At 36.8% G+C, this 16,109-nt stretch overlaps 1 protein-coding gene across 3 annotated transcripts in view; it reads left to right on the forward strand.

Moving 5' to 3' along the window:
- Positions 1–16,109, forward strand: part of GHR (growth hormone receptor) — a 126,207-nt gene that overhangs the window by 105,537 nt on the left and 4,561 nt on the right. For all 3 annotated transcript variants that reach the window (XM_005151974.3, XM_031051533.2, XM_031051532.2), the window contains exons 4-8: positions 4,858–4,987; positions 7,280–7,440; positions 8,442–8,620; positions 12,347–12,518; positions 14,628–14,718. In XM_005151974.3, coding sequence (XP_005152031.1) covers positions 4,858–4,987; positions 7,280–7,440; positions 8,442–8,620; positions 12,347–12,518; positions 14,628–14,718 — 733 coding nt within the window. The remainder of the gene's footprint in view (positions 1–4,857; positions 4,988–7,279; positions 7,441–8,441; positions 8,621–12,346; positions 12,519–14,627; positions 14,719–16,109) is intronic.

The following is a 16,109-nucleotide window of genomic DNA, read 5'->3' on the forward strand; positions in this document are numbered from 1 at the left end:
CATTGTCCCTAGTCTGTTTTTTAGCTGCTACATACGTATAGAATCCCTTACATTATAACTGATAATTCTACAAAAAACCGTCTACGATTACCACAACCAGAAGTACTGCCTTTTGTTCAGGAAAAAAAATATCCTCTTTTTTATTTTTCTGTTTAGTTAGCTTGATTGTTTTGGGATCATTCATATACTCATTCTTGTCTCAACTAAGTGCCATAGTAATAAGAGACATTTCTGTACAACTTGCATACTTCTCCACCATTGCTCCAGCAGAAGTACTAGAGCCTTGGTGACAGTAGGACTTTCCCCAAGATAATGATAACCTATTTTGTTACACCCTGGTTATAAACCTCAGTTCCTTACTCTTCCACTCTCAAGGCTAGCTTCCTCTGAAGTTAAATTTTACTAGAGGGACTTCAAGAAAAAAAGACTAAGGGGACTTAATCTCTACAGGAATTAGCATTTTGACACATCTAGATTATAGGGGTTTTTTTGTTTTAAAGTCCCTCTCAGTAAGTTCCAGTAAGCTACAGTTAAATACTGTGTTACTTAAAAAAAAAAAAGATAAAGAATATATAGCTTTGAAACTGTGCTAAATGGAAAACTGCAGTCTGGTGACCCACAAACAAATGTAAGCAGAAGAGATGGCACATCTGCATTGCTGATTCTTTCCATAAACCGCACTATTGTCTTAGCTACTGTTCTGGCAAAGTTTCTTCTGGCTGAGCTGGTGTTCAGACCATGGCTAATCTGTGGTCATAACATAATGAGAGCAGAATGTGAAGAGATTTTACTCTCTTGCAGCACAGTTGTGGCAGCTGAACATTTCCTTTCAGGCAAACTGAGGCACATGACTAGGAACCTTTCTACCTGTCCTGGTTTCAGCTGAGATAGAGTTGATTTTCTTCCTAGTAGCTGGGTACAGCACAGTGCTGTGTTTTGCATTTATTATGAAAATAATGTTGAATACAGCCAGGAGGGAGCACAGCCAGGACAGCTGACACAAACTAGTCAAAGAGATAGCACAGCATGTCAAGTCCAGTATATGAACTGGGGGGGAGCTGGCCAGGAGCCACTGATGACTGCTTGGGTAAGAGCTGGTCATCAGTCAGTGGATGGTGAACAATGTATTGTGAGTCACCTGTTTTTTCTTAGGGTTTATTCCTCTCACTCTTTTTCATTATTATTGTTATTATGTCTTAATTTATTTTATTATTAAGCTGTTCTTTTCTCAACCCACGAGTTTTACCTTTTTCCAGTTCTCCCCATCCCACCATGGTCAGGGAGGGACTGAGCGTGCAGCTGCATGGTGCTTAGTTGCCAGCTGGGCTTAAACCACAACTGTACCAGTCCTTCATTGTAGTCACAGTGGAAACCACAGGTTTTCCCATGTGTTCTACTATTGAATCTGCATATTCTGCAAAGCTATTATCTTGATTAAAGTGAGTGGTCTTATTCATGACAATTTGACCGGAACATATTGGATCAGGTAAGAAAAGAGCAATTGTGTATCCATGTTTTGTTTTGCTTTTCTAGCCTGTCTAAAATCTCAGTTTGACAGCCCTTACTTTCCATAGCCTGCTGCCTTTATGCCTAAATAGATTCAGCTGTGTGCTATTGTGTTCATTTATCACATTCTGGCACAGTTTGCTCAGGAAATGGAGCTCACACAGGGTCCTGTACAATGTTGGTAATTTACTTGCATGAGAAAAAAGGAATTCAGGAGTTCTATCCCAAAAGTGCCAAGTGTTATATAAGTCAATATGACAAAAGTTTTCTCCAGTCAGTCACAACAGCCTGATGTTTTGGAGGCTAGGAACTTGTCATAGATACTGGAAACAAGCCATCAGAAGATGATTTTTCTTACAAGTGCAACTGGTCATAAATATATATGAATGCATATAAAAAATAGTAGACCAAGAGTACCTGAATCCCAAGCAAACTGCTTCCTGCTCAAAAACTCTTGCGCCTATTGAAGGAATACTTGTGAGACAAAGAAAAGTCCTGTCATGAGGAAGCGGAAAATAGAGTTGGACCTCAAGGATACATTCCTCTGACTTTAAAGTGTAAGAGCACAAGTCTTGATCTGTATTCTGTGTGCATTGATAACCCTCCCCATTGTAAATGATGCCAATTCTGGCTGTGTTATATTTTCCTAGAAGAGTTTATACATCTTGCAGTCCTTAATTTGAGTATGAAGCTGATGAATTCAGCAGAATTCATTATTAAGACATTGTGGAGCTTAGGTCTAAGATCCTGCTGAACCTCTCCAAATGTAGGAGAAGTTTTATTCTATTCAGTTCATTTCATCATGTAAAAAAGTGACAATGTGACATTATTGATCCCTGGAGATGAGAACATGGTCTTCATGGGCCTTAGATACTTTATATTCTAGCTATTATATGGTGCAGGCATCAACAGAAATACTCTAATTTAGGAGGGTTTTTCCAGTGTATCATTTTCTCAAATACTTAACCTGTTTCAGTAAAAATAGCTATATTTGGTTTTGATGCATGTAGCTGAGGATAGAAACGGGAAAACCTGTAACATGTACTTCCTTGCACACTATCTATTTAGAGAAAAAGGGAGAGACTCCTGTTTTGTTGATTATAGGTATTATGCAGTTGAGGCAATTTTACTTATGTTTTCAAAGTAAAGGCGCAAAATTGAGTTTATTTTCCTTTGTTTTGTTTTTAAAGAAAGTTTAAGTTGAAAGCTGAACATATTTTAAAGTTACAATACTGTTCTTGAATCTTTTATTCTATTTTGGATGTATGTCATGACAGTTTGTAATTTCATGGTCATGTCCTGGTTTTAACAAAGATATCTACCACATGAAAATTGTTTAATAAATTATGTAAAAATGTGTAAAAGCTCAAATCCAGGTCAGTCAAAAGCATTTGGGATTTAGGCCAAAGCTGTTAAGTGCTGAATTACATATAAAAAAAAATCATGCGTAATTGTAAATATTGTCACAATATTTTCTGAAAAAGAATTGTAATATTTTTTATTTTGATGCAACACTTGTTTTCAAAATTTGTTTCAATTCCAAAAGTTTCTTTAAAGTTCAGTGAAGTGGCACATGCTGACTAAGAAAGACTAAAAAATGACTGTTGAAATCTGTCCAAGCAAATATCAGTTATTTTAGGTTGGCAAGAAGAATTCTTAAGGCTTTGGGGGTGGAGGTGAGGGGTATAAGCCGCCACCCAACTCATGAAATGAGTTAACATGTGTATGTTTAGGCCTTGTGAAATGTCCAGGGTGTGAAATGAGGCAATAATATGGGATGAGCAAAACAGAAATTCATAATATTCATATATTTTTTGGATGCTTGGCAGCACATAATATAAAGCACATCATTTGAATCGCTTAGCTCAAGAAATCCAGATTGCTTTGGTGTGGAGTGACTGTGTCTGTCTGAGCTGTAAATAAAAGAGTAGACATGCAGGAAGGCTACAAAATCCTTATGTGTAGGAGGAAGCCTCTGGTGTGGATATCTTCACCTTAATACTTTTTCCAACTCTGAGTGTAAATATTTTGAACCAAACATTGTCAAAATATAACCAAATAGAGCCACAGAATGGTTTTAAACGACAGGGTTCACACTTCTATGCATGTGATCTCTATCTTATCTATCATCTATCTCTATGCACGTGATCTCTATCTCATCTTCTACGCACATGATGCCAAATAGTATCAGTTGCTTCATGGCCCTCCCTCACTGCAGTTCTGACAGACAGAAATTGTGAATATAGAAGTGACATGTTCAGAACAGGCACATGCTTAGAGCTTCCCTTGTCACTCTCAAAGCAAGGTTGTATCTACACAATGTTATATACACAAATCTAAACTCAGTTCAATGTAGCTACTCTAATGAGTAGACACATTGCAAAACTGCTCAGCTGTGTAAATACTAAGCTGTGCTTAGTCCTAAAACCAAACTCTGCAGTACTATGGTTAAATCAAGTGCAGGGCTAATTCAGGTTTATCTGTACTGAACTAACCAGACACAGCATCACCAGGTGGTCAACAGAGGTGATTCTCCCACTGTGTTCAACATTGTTTCAGCCTCACCTGGAGCACTGTGGACAGTGCTGGGCCCCACCATTTAAGGAGAATATGAAGGTCCTTGAATGTATCTAGAGGAGACAGCAGAGCTGGTGACAGGGTTGGAAGAAAGGTCCTGTAAGGAGTGGCTGGTGGCTTTGGGCTTGCCTAGTTTGGAAAGAAGGCTGAGGGGTGACCTCCTTGATCTCTTACAGCTTTCTCAGGAGGCAAAGTGGAGAGGGAGGTGCTGAGCCCTGCTCCCTGGCATCTAGTGACAGGACACATGGGAATGGTTCAAAGCTATACTAGAGGAGGTTCAGACTGGACATCAGGAAGCATTTCTATACCAGGAGGATGATCAAACTTCCTAGGGAGGTAGCTGATGCCCCAAGCCTGTCAGTGTTAAGAAGCCTATGAAAAATGCCCCTAACAAAGGCTTTAACCAGAAGCTGTCAGGCAGCTGGACTAGATGATCATTGCCGTTCCCTTTCATTTGAAATAGTCTATGCTGTTCATCCAGCTACAGTGATGGGATTGGCAGATCCCCATGCTGTGTGTCAGGCTGTGATACTAACACTTCTACACTGCACAATAAAGAGCTTGCCCCATCTTTCAAATATGGCTTCCTACAGGTACCGTCATATACATATATGAACGTAAGAAGAATTTAAGTCCTGACTTACATATAAAATTTGGGGAAAAAATGTTAATTATTCATAAAAAATGCTGAGTCTAATTTTAACAGCATGTTAGTCAGGCTTACAGTTTTGTTTAATGTGTGTGCTTCTGTCCCCTGCCGTTTTTTCCTTACAGACCTTTCACGGTGGCCACAAATCAGCAAGTGCAGATCACCTGAACTGGAGACATTTTCATGTTATTGGACCGATGGCAGCTTTTATAACCTCACTGCTCCAGGAACAATACAACTGTTGTACATGAAAAGGTAATGATATGGAAAAAAACAAAAGAAAAAGAGAGAGGTCATGCATTTTGCTTTGCCTATTAGCTCACTGCCATTAATTTTTTGCTATGGCATGAGTCATATTTTTCTAAGGGCATTAAGTTGTGTTTTAAGTGCATATTTTTCAATGTCAAAATTTGTTGTTAAGTATTAAATTATTTGTGGCAACAAGCACTACTTGGAAGATAATTAAGAATATGATCATACTACACTTAGGTCCAGGTTGCAGAATCCAAAACTGAACACTGTATGCCTTGGGAAATGAGATTTTAATAGGGAGCTTCAGTTTATTCCTTATCAACCTAATGTAGAACTGTTAAATTTGTTGTATCTGTGCACAGATACAGAGTTTTGATAACAAGCCCATTCCAAATTTTTATTTAAGCTTTTTTAAAGCTCCTATTGATCAGTGTCTATGTGTGTAGGTCCAGGTGAAAAGGGTGCTTTGAATCTGGGGATTGTCTTCCATTGAGCTCTGTTCATCCCTGATTCACATTCTATTTAACTTCTTGCAATTTTCAGGTTGTTACAATGATTAAACTGAAAGAGGACATTGACATTACCAATAACTATTTAGGAAAATACCAATAGCTATTTAGGAAAACAGGACTTTTGTTTACAGGAATTGTGGAGACAGTGTTCCCACAGGAGAATGAATATTTGGTACATGAGCTCTGAATAACTGAAAGATACAGTAAGGCCGTGAGAGGCCCGAGGAAGCTTAAGCAAGCAAGATAAGAAGAAGCTGGAATTCACTGAGTTTGGAGAACTGTGGACTGTTGGCAAGCTTTGGAGGTCAAGTTCTCACACCTGTGCTTAACCAATTATATGTTAGTCACTAAGGGTCTTCAAGACAAGTACCCAATCATGATATGCCAAATTGCTGTAGGTGTGTGTAAGCAATAGTAGATAAGGAGTTAATGCTTTGCAATAAATGGCTTTTTGTCTGATCATATTGATCTCTGACTTGAGCCCATTCCGCGGCAAGGAATAGCAGGATGTAAGGTATTGTTCCCTCTAATGGCCAGAGTTTCAGGCTGTTTTATCTACAGACACATACTACTGGTGATGTTTTGAAGTTTGCCTGGCAGACTTAAGCCTAAAGGCAAGGATGGCCTTAATTTTCTGGGATCTCTCAGAGATAATAAGGATCCAAGTTAGAACCACCATTTAAGTGTAAATGTTCAGCTGACTGTTGTTCAGACTTTAAAAATTAACTAAACTCCATGATAAAGCAGTACCACATACACTGAGCAGATCACATATTTCATCTTTGTACTAGAAATTAGGGTAGTTCAATGAAAGATACAAATAGAGGATCCACATTAAAAGTATTTACATTTCAATGTGCAAGCAACATTTAAGGCTCAGGATTGAAGTCTTGTCACCTAACCCAGTCTCCTACTCAACACAAGCCATAGTATCTAACCACTTACACCCTTACCAAGTCTTGACTCTGCAGAGCATTCCCTTTAGAAAAGTGTCTGGTCTCATCAACTAAGCACAGGATTGGTGCTTACTGGCAGAAATGCTTCTTACTCAATTTATATAGCATCTGCCTTTTTACTCCCTAAGCACCCACTCCACTACTGAAGGCTGCACTTGGCATAATTGGTTTAGCTTAATCCTCCTCCTGTACAGCTTCAATTGCTCTTGATAAGAAAAGGCATTTATAGTACATTTTAACAAACTAAGACTGAATTTTTACAAGGTTTCTGTTCAATCTGTATTTTGGCTGAGAGATAGTATCAAGGTAAAGAACAGCAATAGCAGATCTGTTTGCTACTAGATTTGTTTTCTAAAGTGATTTTAGAAATACTGAATAAATATCTGTCACTCTTCCATTTATTTCTAACAGTTTGGTCATTCCCATTTTGCTTTATCTGAAGACATTTTTGGTTTTGAACCTGCTGAGTAGTTTCAGCTTGGCTGCATTAAAATGACCCTACGCAAGTAGCACTTTTTCTCAGTCTGAGAGTTCATGCCACTGTTTATACCTTTGGTATCTGCAAGATACGTTTTCTGAATGTTTTTTGGAAGCAGCATCCAAAGCAGAGAAGTGCCACTTACAGCACATGAGAACCTAAACACATTTATGCAAGTTGCTTACATAGTGGTTTGGTTTCATTGTAAACCATAATCAATATTGACATGTTTTTCTCACTTCCATGGAAATTATGAGTTACCAATGTGTCTTGTGACATCTATAATTTGTACTTTGTAAGATCTATAAGTCCCACTCTCACGTATATTACATTTTTGTTGTCATTCTAGGAATGATGAAGACTGGAAAGAATGCCCTGATTATATCACTGCAGGAGAAAATAGCTGTTATTTCAACACATCATACACCTCTATTTGGATACCGTATTGTGTTAAGCTTGCCAATAAAGATGAAGTATTTGATGAAAAATGTTTCAGCGTTGATGAAATAGGTATAATTCCATTATGTATTTTACCTCTATATTTTTATATTGCAATAGGTGCTGTAAAGCTTTTATATTATTTCATTTAAATTTTCCACTGCAGAAAGCTTAGTTTCTAAAAAAATATATATAGGAAGGGATTTGTGTTTGTAACAAATGTAAGGTGATCCACACCAGAAAATACTGCCCAAATCAGAAGACAGCTAAAAGGATAAAAGTAAATATATGATTTCTCTTTATGAACACCAGTGATCTCTCAAATGTGTGCATATGAGCTTGCCTTTGTTGTCTCTCTGAGCCATTCTAAAGGATGCTACATGCCCTTCTTCAGTTTGAGCAAGGGTAGCATGAAAATCTTGATTCTGCAAAGTTCTGGAACTAAACAGTTTTTTGTTCCTGAATCACCACTAATCTACAGAATCAGGATGTTTAGCATGTATAAGCTAGAATAAGCAATGTGAATTGTAACTCGCTGGCACTTTACAAATGTTACTGCTTTTTCAGAGAAGTGGTGTACATATTTGTAATTGATTTATTCCTGCACATGACTAGAATACCCACTGCTCTCTTCAATTGAGCAAATTTAGATTAATTTTCCAGATACAAATGTTTCCGTGTACATTTATATTAGTTACTAAATATTTATCTTACTGTGTTACTCCAATTACTGTTTTTATTTCTAGTGAGAACCCTAAGTTTAAATTTTGATGAAGAATTGTTTATGCCTTAGTGTTTTATAAGCTGCTATTAGGAAATGTGGCCTAACATTCTTAGTCTTCTTTATTAGTCACTCAAGTGAGATTTATGCAGAACGACTCTACCGCCAGTGGCAGGGTGCCTTCTTGTTATCAAACCTGTAGTGACTCATTGACTCATAGCTTTAGGTTTTAATCAGCAAATACATGCTTAGTATGCTTTTTTAGTCTTTGAATCATTTAACAGTTTATAGTGAAAATTATAATTTCACATTGAAAACTGGCTGGTTTATTCCAAATACTCTGTTTGAACAGTACTACCTGATCCCCCTGTTCACCTTAACTGGACTCTGCTAAATACTAGTCAAACTGGGATCCATGGGGATATCCAGGTAAGATGGGATCCACCGCCAACTGCAGATGTTCAGAAAGGATGGATTACTCTGGAGTATGAATTGCAGTACAAAGAAGTTAATGAGACAAAATGGAAGGAGGTATGAAACAAATATTTATTATGCAGTAGTCATAGTACAGTGAAGGTTCGTTCTGTCTCTAACACTTCTGTACTACTATGAAAAGTCAAAGGCTTTGTAATTGCTAATTAGATGATAACCTTAAGTCTTACACAATAGACCCATGTTCCTCTGAAGTTTTCTAGCAAAAATTATAACTTCATGTCTCAAGATAGTTGGCATATAGGATAGTAACAACAATCCCTGAAATCCCTGTGTTGGATTAGAAGGTATAGTAGCAATAGTCAGGTATCTATGATTTTTTTTGATAAATTGTTTTTTCTGAATCTCAGTTGTTTGAAACTGTGCTTGGTAATTTTAGTAGTTGGAACAGGAATATTTTGCTTGGAAAATGTCACCGTATCAGTCCAGATTCTTTGGGATACCTGTAAAGTTCTAGTATTTATAATAATCATTTAGGTAGATTTAAAAAAAAATCGTGGGGTTATAATTTAAAATTTAATACAATAATCAAATAAAAATAAAGCAACATGGATAAGATATACAGATTTCATACCAGATAGCAATGGGAAATTTCTGATTATATGGATAGTCCATGAAAATATAAAATGTATATACCCCAAATCTTTTCAGTTTTCTCTTTGAAAATATCTTAGTTTTTTTATACAGCTAGTTTTTCTATATGGGGAAGAAATTGCACTCAGCAATTTTCAGGCCAAGTGCCAGAGTGTCATGGCATATTTACATATGGATAATTCTTCCTGAATACCAGTTCAAGGCAGTAAGAACATAATTTTAGAACAGAACCCTTCCTTTGCTTTTTTAGCAATACGAGCTAACTGACAGAAGGAAGGCAGATAATACTGTTATGAATTTGTCATAATCTACAAAAGGTAAACTTACCAGTTGAAACATAAACTGGTTTGCTTGCATTCATCTCTGAAAGGCCTTGGACCTCTCCTTATTTCTGATCCATCCCGATGTTAGCACTTTCTGTGATAACTATTCCTTCTTAGCAAGTCTACAGCCAAATCACCTATAATGTCTGTAACTTTTTCCTAATGCTTGCCTGAATTTCTCTATATACTAGTTTAAGCTTCACTTACTCTATCGTCTCTGTATTTTAAAACCCTATAAAATGAGTTAAGTTTAGGCAGTAAATCAGTACTCCTTAAGAACTTGAAAATCTGCAGAATATTTATAGGATTTACAAAAGCAAGTGGCAATATGGAATACCTCTTAAAAATGTAATTTTTTACTTTTTTATAAGACTTTAGGTATCAGTTGCATAAATACCCTAATAAAGCTTTGTTCTTGCTCCCACACCATCAATAATTCCAGCATGCCTTGAGAATAGCTGTTCTCAGGAGAGCAAAGGTTTGAAGTTAAGTGTTTTTCTTTCAGAAAGAAGATAATGTTTCAGAAAACAGATAATGAATTGCTTAGTACTGTACTTGCCTCAAGAAGAATAGTACTGTAGATAGTGTTATACTGCAGCCGTATATATTGTATGTTATTGTGCCTTCAGTTTAAAAGCGTAAACGTGGCATAATTCCCTTGGACACTATCAGAGCACAGAAGAAATTTCTGAACAAAAGCTTGGCATGGCATAAGACAATAGCAGAACTCATTTAACTCTGCATTTTTTTCCTACAAGTATCTTCTGTAATGAGCATTGAAACAGCAAAGAGATGTCCAGTTATACTCTTATTACTATTTTTTTTACAGAAATTATAATCTTTGACTGCTTAAAGACACCATAATGCTTTGTACATATAACTGATAAAAAAAAATACATAGTACTTAAAATTGTACTAAGCCTCATCATTACTGAGAGTTGATTGCAGTTATTTTAGATGTTTTGGAATGTCTCTGATTTTTCATTTATATCATTCATTTCTTTCAATACACTTTCCAACTGAAAGTAACTTATGAATTGAAAGTAAAGTATTATAATAGTAAGTTATAGTGAGTGTTAAGAAGATCTGCCTACCCAGGGTACCTCTGAACCTTTCTGTGGTAGTGGCCATCTACCAGTTTTCCACATTTTTCTGTTAAAACTGGTAAAAGCTATTGCCTTTGGCTGCTGTGTTGCCTGTCATGCCTGGGTCAGCCTCTGCCTCTCATGCTCCCATACCAGTGGGCATTGTCAGCATCCCAGGGGCTCCAGTTGACTAGTGACAGTTGTTCTGCAGTCTGCCTTAATGCGCTCTTGCAGGACTAGTCTCACACAGGCAGTGCAGGAACACAGCTCAGTGTGGCAGCACATATGTCACACACATTTCTTGAGTATGGCGATCACAAGCTATGTACACTGACTGAACAGCCTGCATTAAGTCCAGCAACCTAGCAGTCTAGTTCCAAGCTCCCCTTCACATAGTTTAAATGAGTTTGCTGTTTGCTGTTGTGCATTTTTATTGGTTATCAGTTATCTTTTAGCATGTCTTCCTCATACGGCTTTTAGTTGATTTAATCCATATGACAGATGCCATTAATCTATTCAGTTCATGGGGAACCTTTCCCAGTCTGTGCAACTTGTTCCATCCAGGTGTCTTAACGTGAAGTTTAGCAAGTTCATTGATGGTCTAAGGGACATCCTGCCCATTAATCAATCATCTGTTCTTTAGCAACACTTGCAATTTCAGATACGCAGCTACAATAGTTTTACCTCTTATTCTTCAGGGCTGTAAAGTAGCTTGCTTACTGCTTTTTCAAAGTGCTGCCATTATTTGGGTTACATAAAATTTTGTATTGTCCAGCATCCCTAAAAACCCCCACTAATTGTATCAGGAAAAAAAAAAAGGAGAAAAGAAACAAAATAAACACAAAAAACCTACCTGTAAAACTTTAGGTTTTGTACAATTTCTTTGTGGCTTCATAGCACAAAATATGAAACATTTTTAATTCTTAGCCTATGACAGGTTTTTGCCAGTGTCATCCTTGATTAAAAAGTAGAATATAACATCTGCAACAAGCATTTCTATATTGAGCACATCTTTATTTTTACATACATTTGCTTGGGTCTTGGAGCTAAAATACATGTTATCAGAGGAGTTATAGGATAAGAGAGGTTTCACAAAATAAGACCTCTAGTGTAACTTCCTGTATAGTTTGATATGTGGCAGTGTCTAAGTATGTTGCAGTTAATATAAAAGTCTTAAAACTGACAGTTGGATGCCAGAAACTCACAGAGCTTCCATTATCATATTTTATTTATATTTTACGTTTCTGGGAGCTATGCAGTGCTCCTAAATGAACACATTTTTGTAAGATGCAGTACATCTGATTAGAAGGGCTTTTCAATCATTCTTCTCTTAAAAATTAGTTCAGTAGTTGAGACTGCACTAGTTTTAAGACTCCAGTGTTATTTTAACAATGATCTTGGCATTGTGAAGTCAGTAGCATTGTATTACAACAGTAAAAGGGATTTACAACTTGATAAGTGGGAGAGGTTCACACCAACTACTTAGGGCAAGTAACTAAGCAGGGGCTGCTGTCTTTCTTCAGTATTTACAGAGAGCTTGGATTTTCCGCTCATGGTCCCCTTAATCAAAGCAAAATCTGATGGCTAGTAAGTCAAAAGTAAAGGGTGTGAATGTTCTCTGAACTCTTCTTGTAATATACGTACAGTTCAAAGTAGCAAAAACACCTTCAAATGTTTATTTATGAGGTAAAGAAGCAGTGAAGAATTGCCCAGTACAACTCAAACAAATAAAACTTCTCTAATATAAAACTCTTTTTTTACAGTTAGAACCCAGGCTCTCAACAATGGTTCCACTGTACTCTTTGAAGATTGGAAGAGATTATGAGATACGAGTCCGATCAAGGCAGCGTACCTCCGAAAAATTTGGGGAGTTCAGTGAAATCCTTTTTGTATCTTTTTCTCAAACAGGCCTTGAACTTGTTCAGTGTGCTGAAGGTAAATAAGTGAAGTGCTGCAAACTGTTCTTATAATGGTACTGTCCTTTTGTCTTTCTGCTGGTGGTGCTTTTCTTTTTACTGTTGATGTCGTATGCTTGAATAGGTTGATAATTCAGCCTATTACATGAAAATCATTTGGTGAGATTGAGAATGTCCAAATTCAGAAGTAAATTCAGCAAGACTGTTTCACAGCTCATCAGAGAGCAAAAATAAAGATGGCTTAAAATGGCTTAAGTATCAGAAATAATAACTGCTGTTGCACATCTTATAGATCCTAAAATGCCACTGAATCTCATACTTCATTTAAAATAAGTACTGATAGTGAAGAGAACAGTCACTTCTAATAAAGTGCTATACTGTTGACTAAGTATGTTACCAGAATGTTGTGCTTTTCTGATCTGACCAATGCTATCAAAAACAGTGTTTTTCTGATTCTTGTTTCTGCCTTGTACTTGTTTTTAAAGTGCTCTTCAACACAGAAGAAGCAGCCATTGAGCGCCACATTTTTTTTCTTTTATGAGTGAGACAGTGCCTTTTCCTAAAGCATTCTCAGGTCTGAGTAACTAAATTAATTCATTAAAATATGAACTCTTCAGCAAATTATTTTAACAAGCTGCTTCATTTCATTTTCCAGGGTATTAGTCAAGGTATTAAATAAAACCACTCGTAAGCCTTATCTTTACAAGTCTCTTTGGATTCCCCTTTTTTAAACTCTTCTTATTACTAGTTATCATTCCTAATTTATATGAACAGCTAATGTTCTCAACATGTGGCATTATTTTATTAACCCCAGCTGCATTAAGTTGTCACAGTTTTCATATGAACAAAATTAAAATACTGTGAAAATCTACGACCATCATACAGGCACAGTTTTCTTCAGTTTCTACAACCCAGATTCTGCAAGTTGATGCATATCCATCCATCTCACACAGCAGCAGTGATGTAATTTGTTTGAGAATTTATTCTTGCTTGGTTTGTATATCACCTCTAGGGACACATAATTAAAGTTTTAAATTTTCTGTGTATTAAAAATTTAAAGTAGTTAAATGCAATGTTCTAACCTTTAGAAGCAGCTGGCCGTTCACAGGTCTCACATGGCAAGGTGTTAATGGTTCTCCATTAAAATAGGGGCCTGTCTAACACAGACATATGCAGATAGGATTTTATTTATGCCTGAAAACATATGCAGTCAAAATCTAAGCTGGGAGCACAGGTGTAAAACTGGTACCTAAATTTTATTTAAGTTTTTTTCCAAAAAACTTACATATTTTGATGTTCATGTATACAATTCTAAAGCTTTTGGCCAGTATTCTTTGGACCCAAAATCAAGTGAAATGTTAATGGAAAATTTAAAATGGGAAATAAATGAGAAGAATCTAAGACTACAGCCAGAATAAATTTCTCTATACATTGTATTCTACAGTCTCAGCTTAATCTCAAAATTGACAGTTTTTAAAACATAAAATACTTAATTTATCAGCATTGTTCTTCATACCTACCAAACTGGATTTCTCAAGGACTTAAATTCTTTGTAATGACCTGCAAGGTAAATAAAAAGGAGAAATCTGTATTTTTTTTACTTGGTAGTTCATAACATAGTTCATGTTCAGCCTTTATAAGGAGGAGTAGTATGCTTTTTGACATAACCGTATTTTAGACATTTTAGTTTCTGTGAGAAAATAGTAGTTTGCCTATGATTTAGTACGCTATTAATAATGTTTTCTCAGCTTGGGTGAACAAGCACTAACATGGTCTGCAGCATTATATGCCAACAGGATTACAGGATTGCATGTTCCAAGCAGGCAAAGTGTTCTTGATGGCTTGTTTTGCTACATATATTGTTTGTACTAAGATCTTGTTTGTATTTAAAAACTCATTCTGGTTTTGCAAGGAGTTTGAGTGGACTCTCAAGTGCAGTATGGAAACTGTTAAGATCAAAAGGCTATTTTTATCTCTTCTTGAACCAGAATTTTCAGTTGAGTAACCAAAAGTTCTCCTGTCAGTTTTTACCACTCTGGAATCCTCAAGGGGTGAAAGAGGAGGTTGAGATTAAAGGTGCAACAGAGATGCAAATTCCCACTAACATGATTTTGTTCTGTTGTTTCAGAAATTGAGTTTCCATGGTTCTTAGTTGTTATCTTTGGAACATGTGGGCTGGCCATAACAGTGATCTTGATCCTGCTGTCTAAACAACCAAGGTAGAGAGGTTTTATTTGTCAGAATTTATGTACTTGTAGCCTGAAAAATAGGGGGCTTCAGTTGTTTCAAATCTGGGGGACTAGAAGCTATTTTGAGCATTGTAGTCCACTTCCCTAAATTACATGGATGCTGATATATATACATTCTGGGCCTTCAGTGGTGGGTATCTGATTACATTGACATCTCCTTTCTGGGTTACAGAACATTTTCTTCTACAGCATTTATGTAGTTTATTTACTTAGGCTTTGAAGAGGATTGTTTTTTTAGCTCATTCAAGTTTTGTAAATACTGGTTTTACCCACATACTGTTCAAAAGTTTCACACAAACTTATGTCTATATATTTCTTTTTATTCCTAGACTATTCTACTAATCTCTATTTCTTCATTGAGCATAGGAGAAGAGCTTGAGGCATAGGGGAATATCTGGTCTCTGTGGATAGCCTGCAGCTTCTACAAAATCGAAGGAATAAAATAAAGTACAGGATTGTGTTGTTTATGAAAATTACTAAATTGTATCATTTATAAAAATGAAACAATGTCACATATATAAAAATGACAATATGGTCTCAAAGTGAATTCATCCCATAATAAGTGTGTTCAAGGATAGGTTTTGGCTGAATAACTCAGCTTGGATGTCATCCCAGGACTGTCCCAGACTATGGAGCAACACCATGGTCAAGTCCCAGTGCGTACATGCTTGTTGTCAGTGGTCTTATATATACACTTCAAAAATTAACACTAAGGTGGTCTGCAGCATAAGGACAAGTCATTGAAGAGAAAACAATATGGTACAATTGGAGCAGCTCTAAAAAGATAATTCAGGCAAGCAGCACTATGCTTCGGCAGAGCTTCATTTCAGGAAGCCACTCCCTGCAAAGGCATCCCAGTCCCAGAGTTAAAGAACAAGGCTTCTGATACAATGCATGACAAAAGCTTGATGTGTCAGAATAGAGTAAGAACAACCGGCACATGGGACCAGAGCTCACTAAGGTCAGCCGACTGAGCTTACAATATGTCAGAGATCATGACGGCTGAAGCATGTCTGTGATCAGAGTTTATTAATATATTCCATGGTAATCACGTCTGCTGGGGAAGGCTTTCATCCCCTGAGGGTGCTTCATCTCAAAAGTTTTTCTGGACCTGTGGGCCTGCACCCTTTCCTTCAAACTGGTGCACATTGTGATAGGAGTGGCAATGCCTTCTGCAGATGAGTGGGCTGTGTGGGTTTCCCATCATGCAAAATATTCAGGTTCAGTTTGCTCCTGTACCTCAAAATATAATATCTTCCTTGATTCTAATCTCACAAGATCTGAACCAAGCGCTGTAGAACAGGTGCCATAGAGTTAGGTTAGGTAATCCTCTTATAGATTTGAGATGCAGGCTTGAATTA

This window comes from Melopsittacus undulatus, chromosome Z, assembly GCF_012275295.1.
Source record: "Melopsittacus undulatus isolate bMelUnd1 chromosome Z, bMelUnd1.mat.Z, whole genome shotgun sequence".
NCBI lineage: Eukaryota > Metazoa > Chordata > Aves > Psittaciformes > Psittaculidae > Melopsittacus > Melopsittacus undulatus.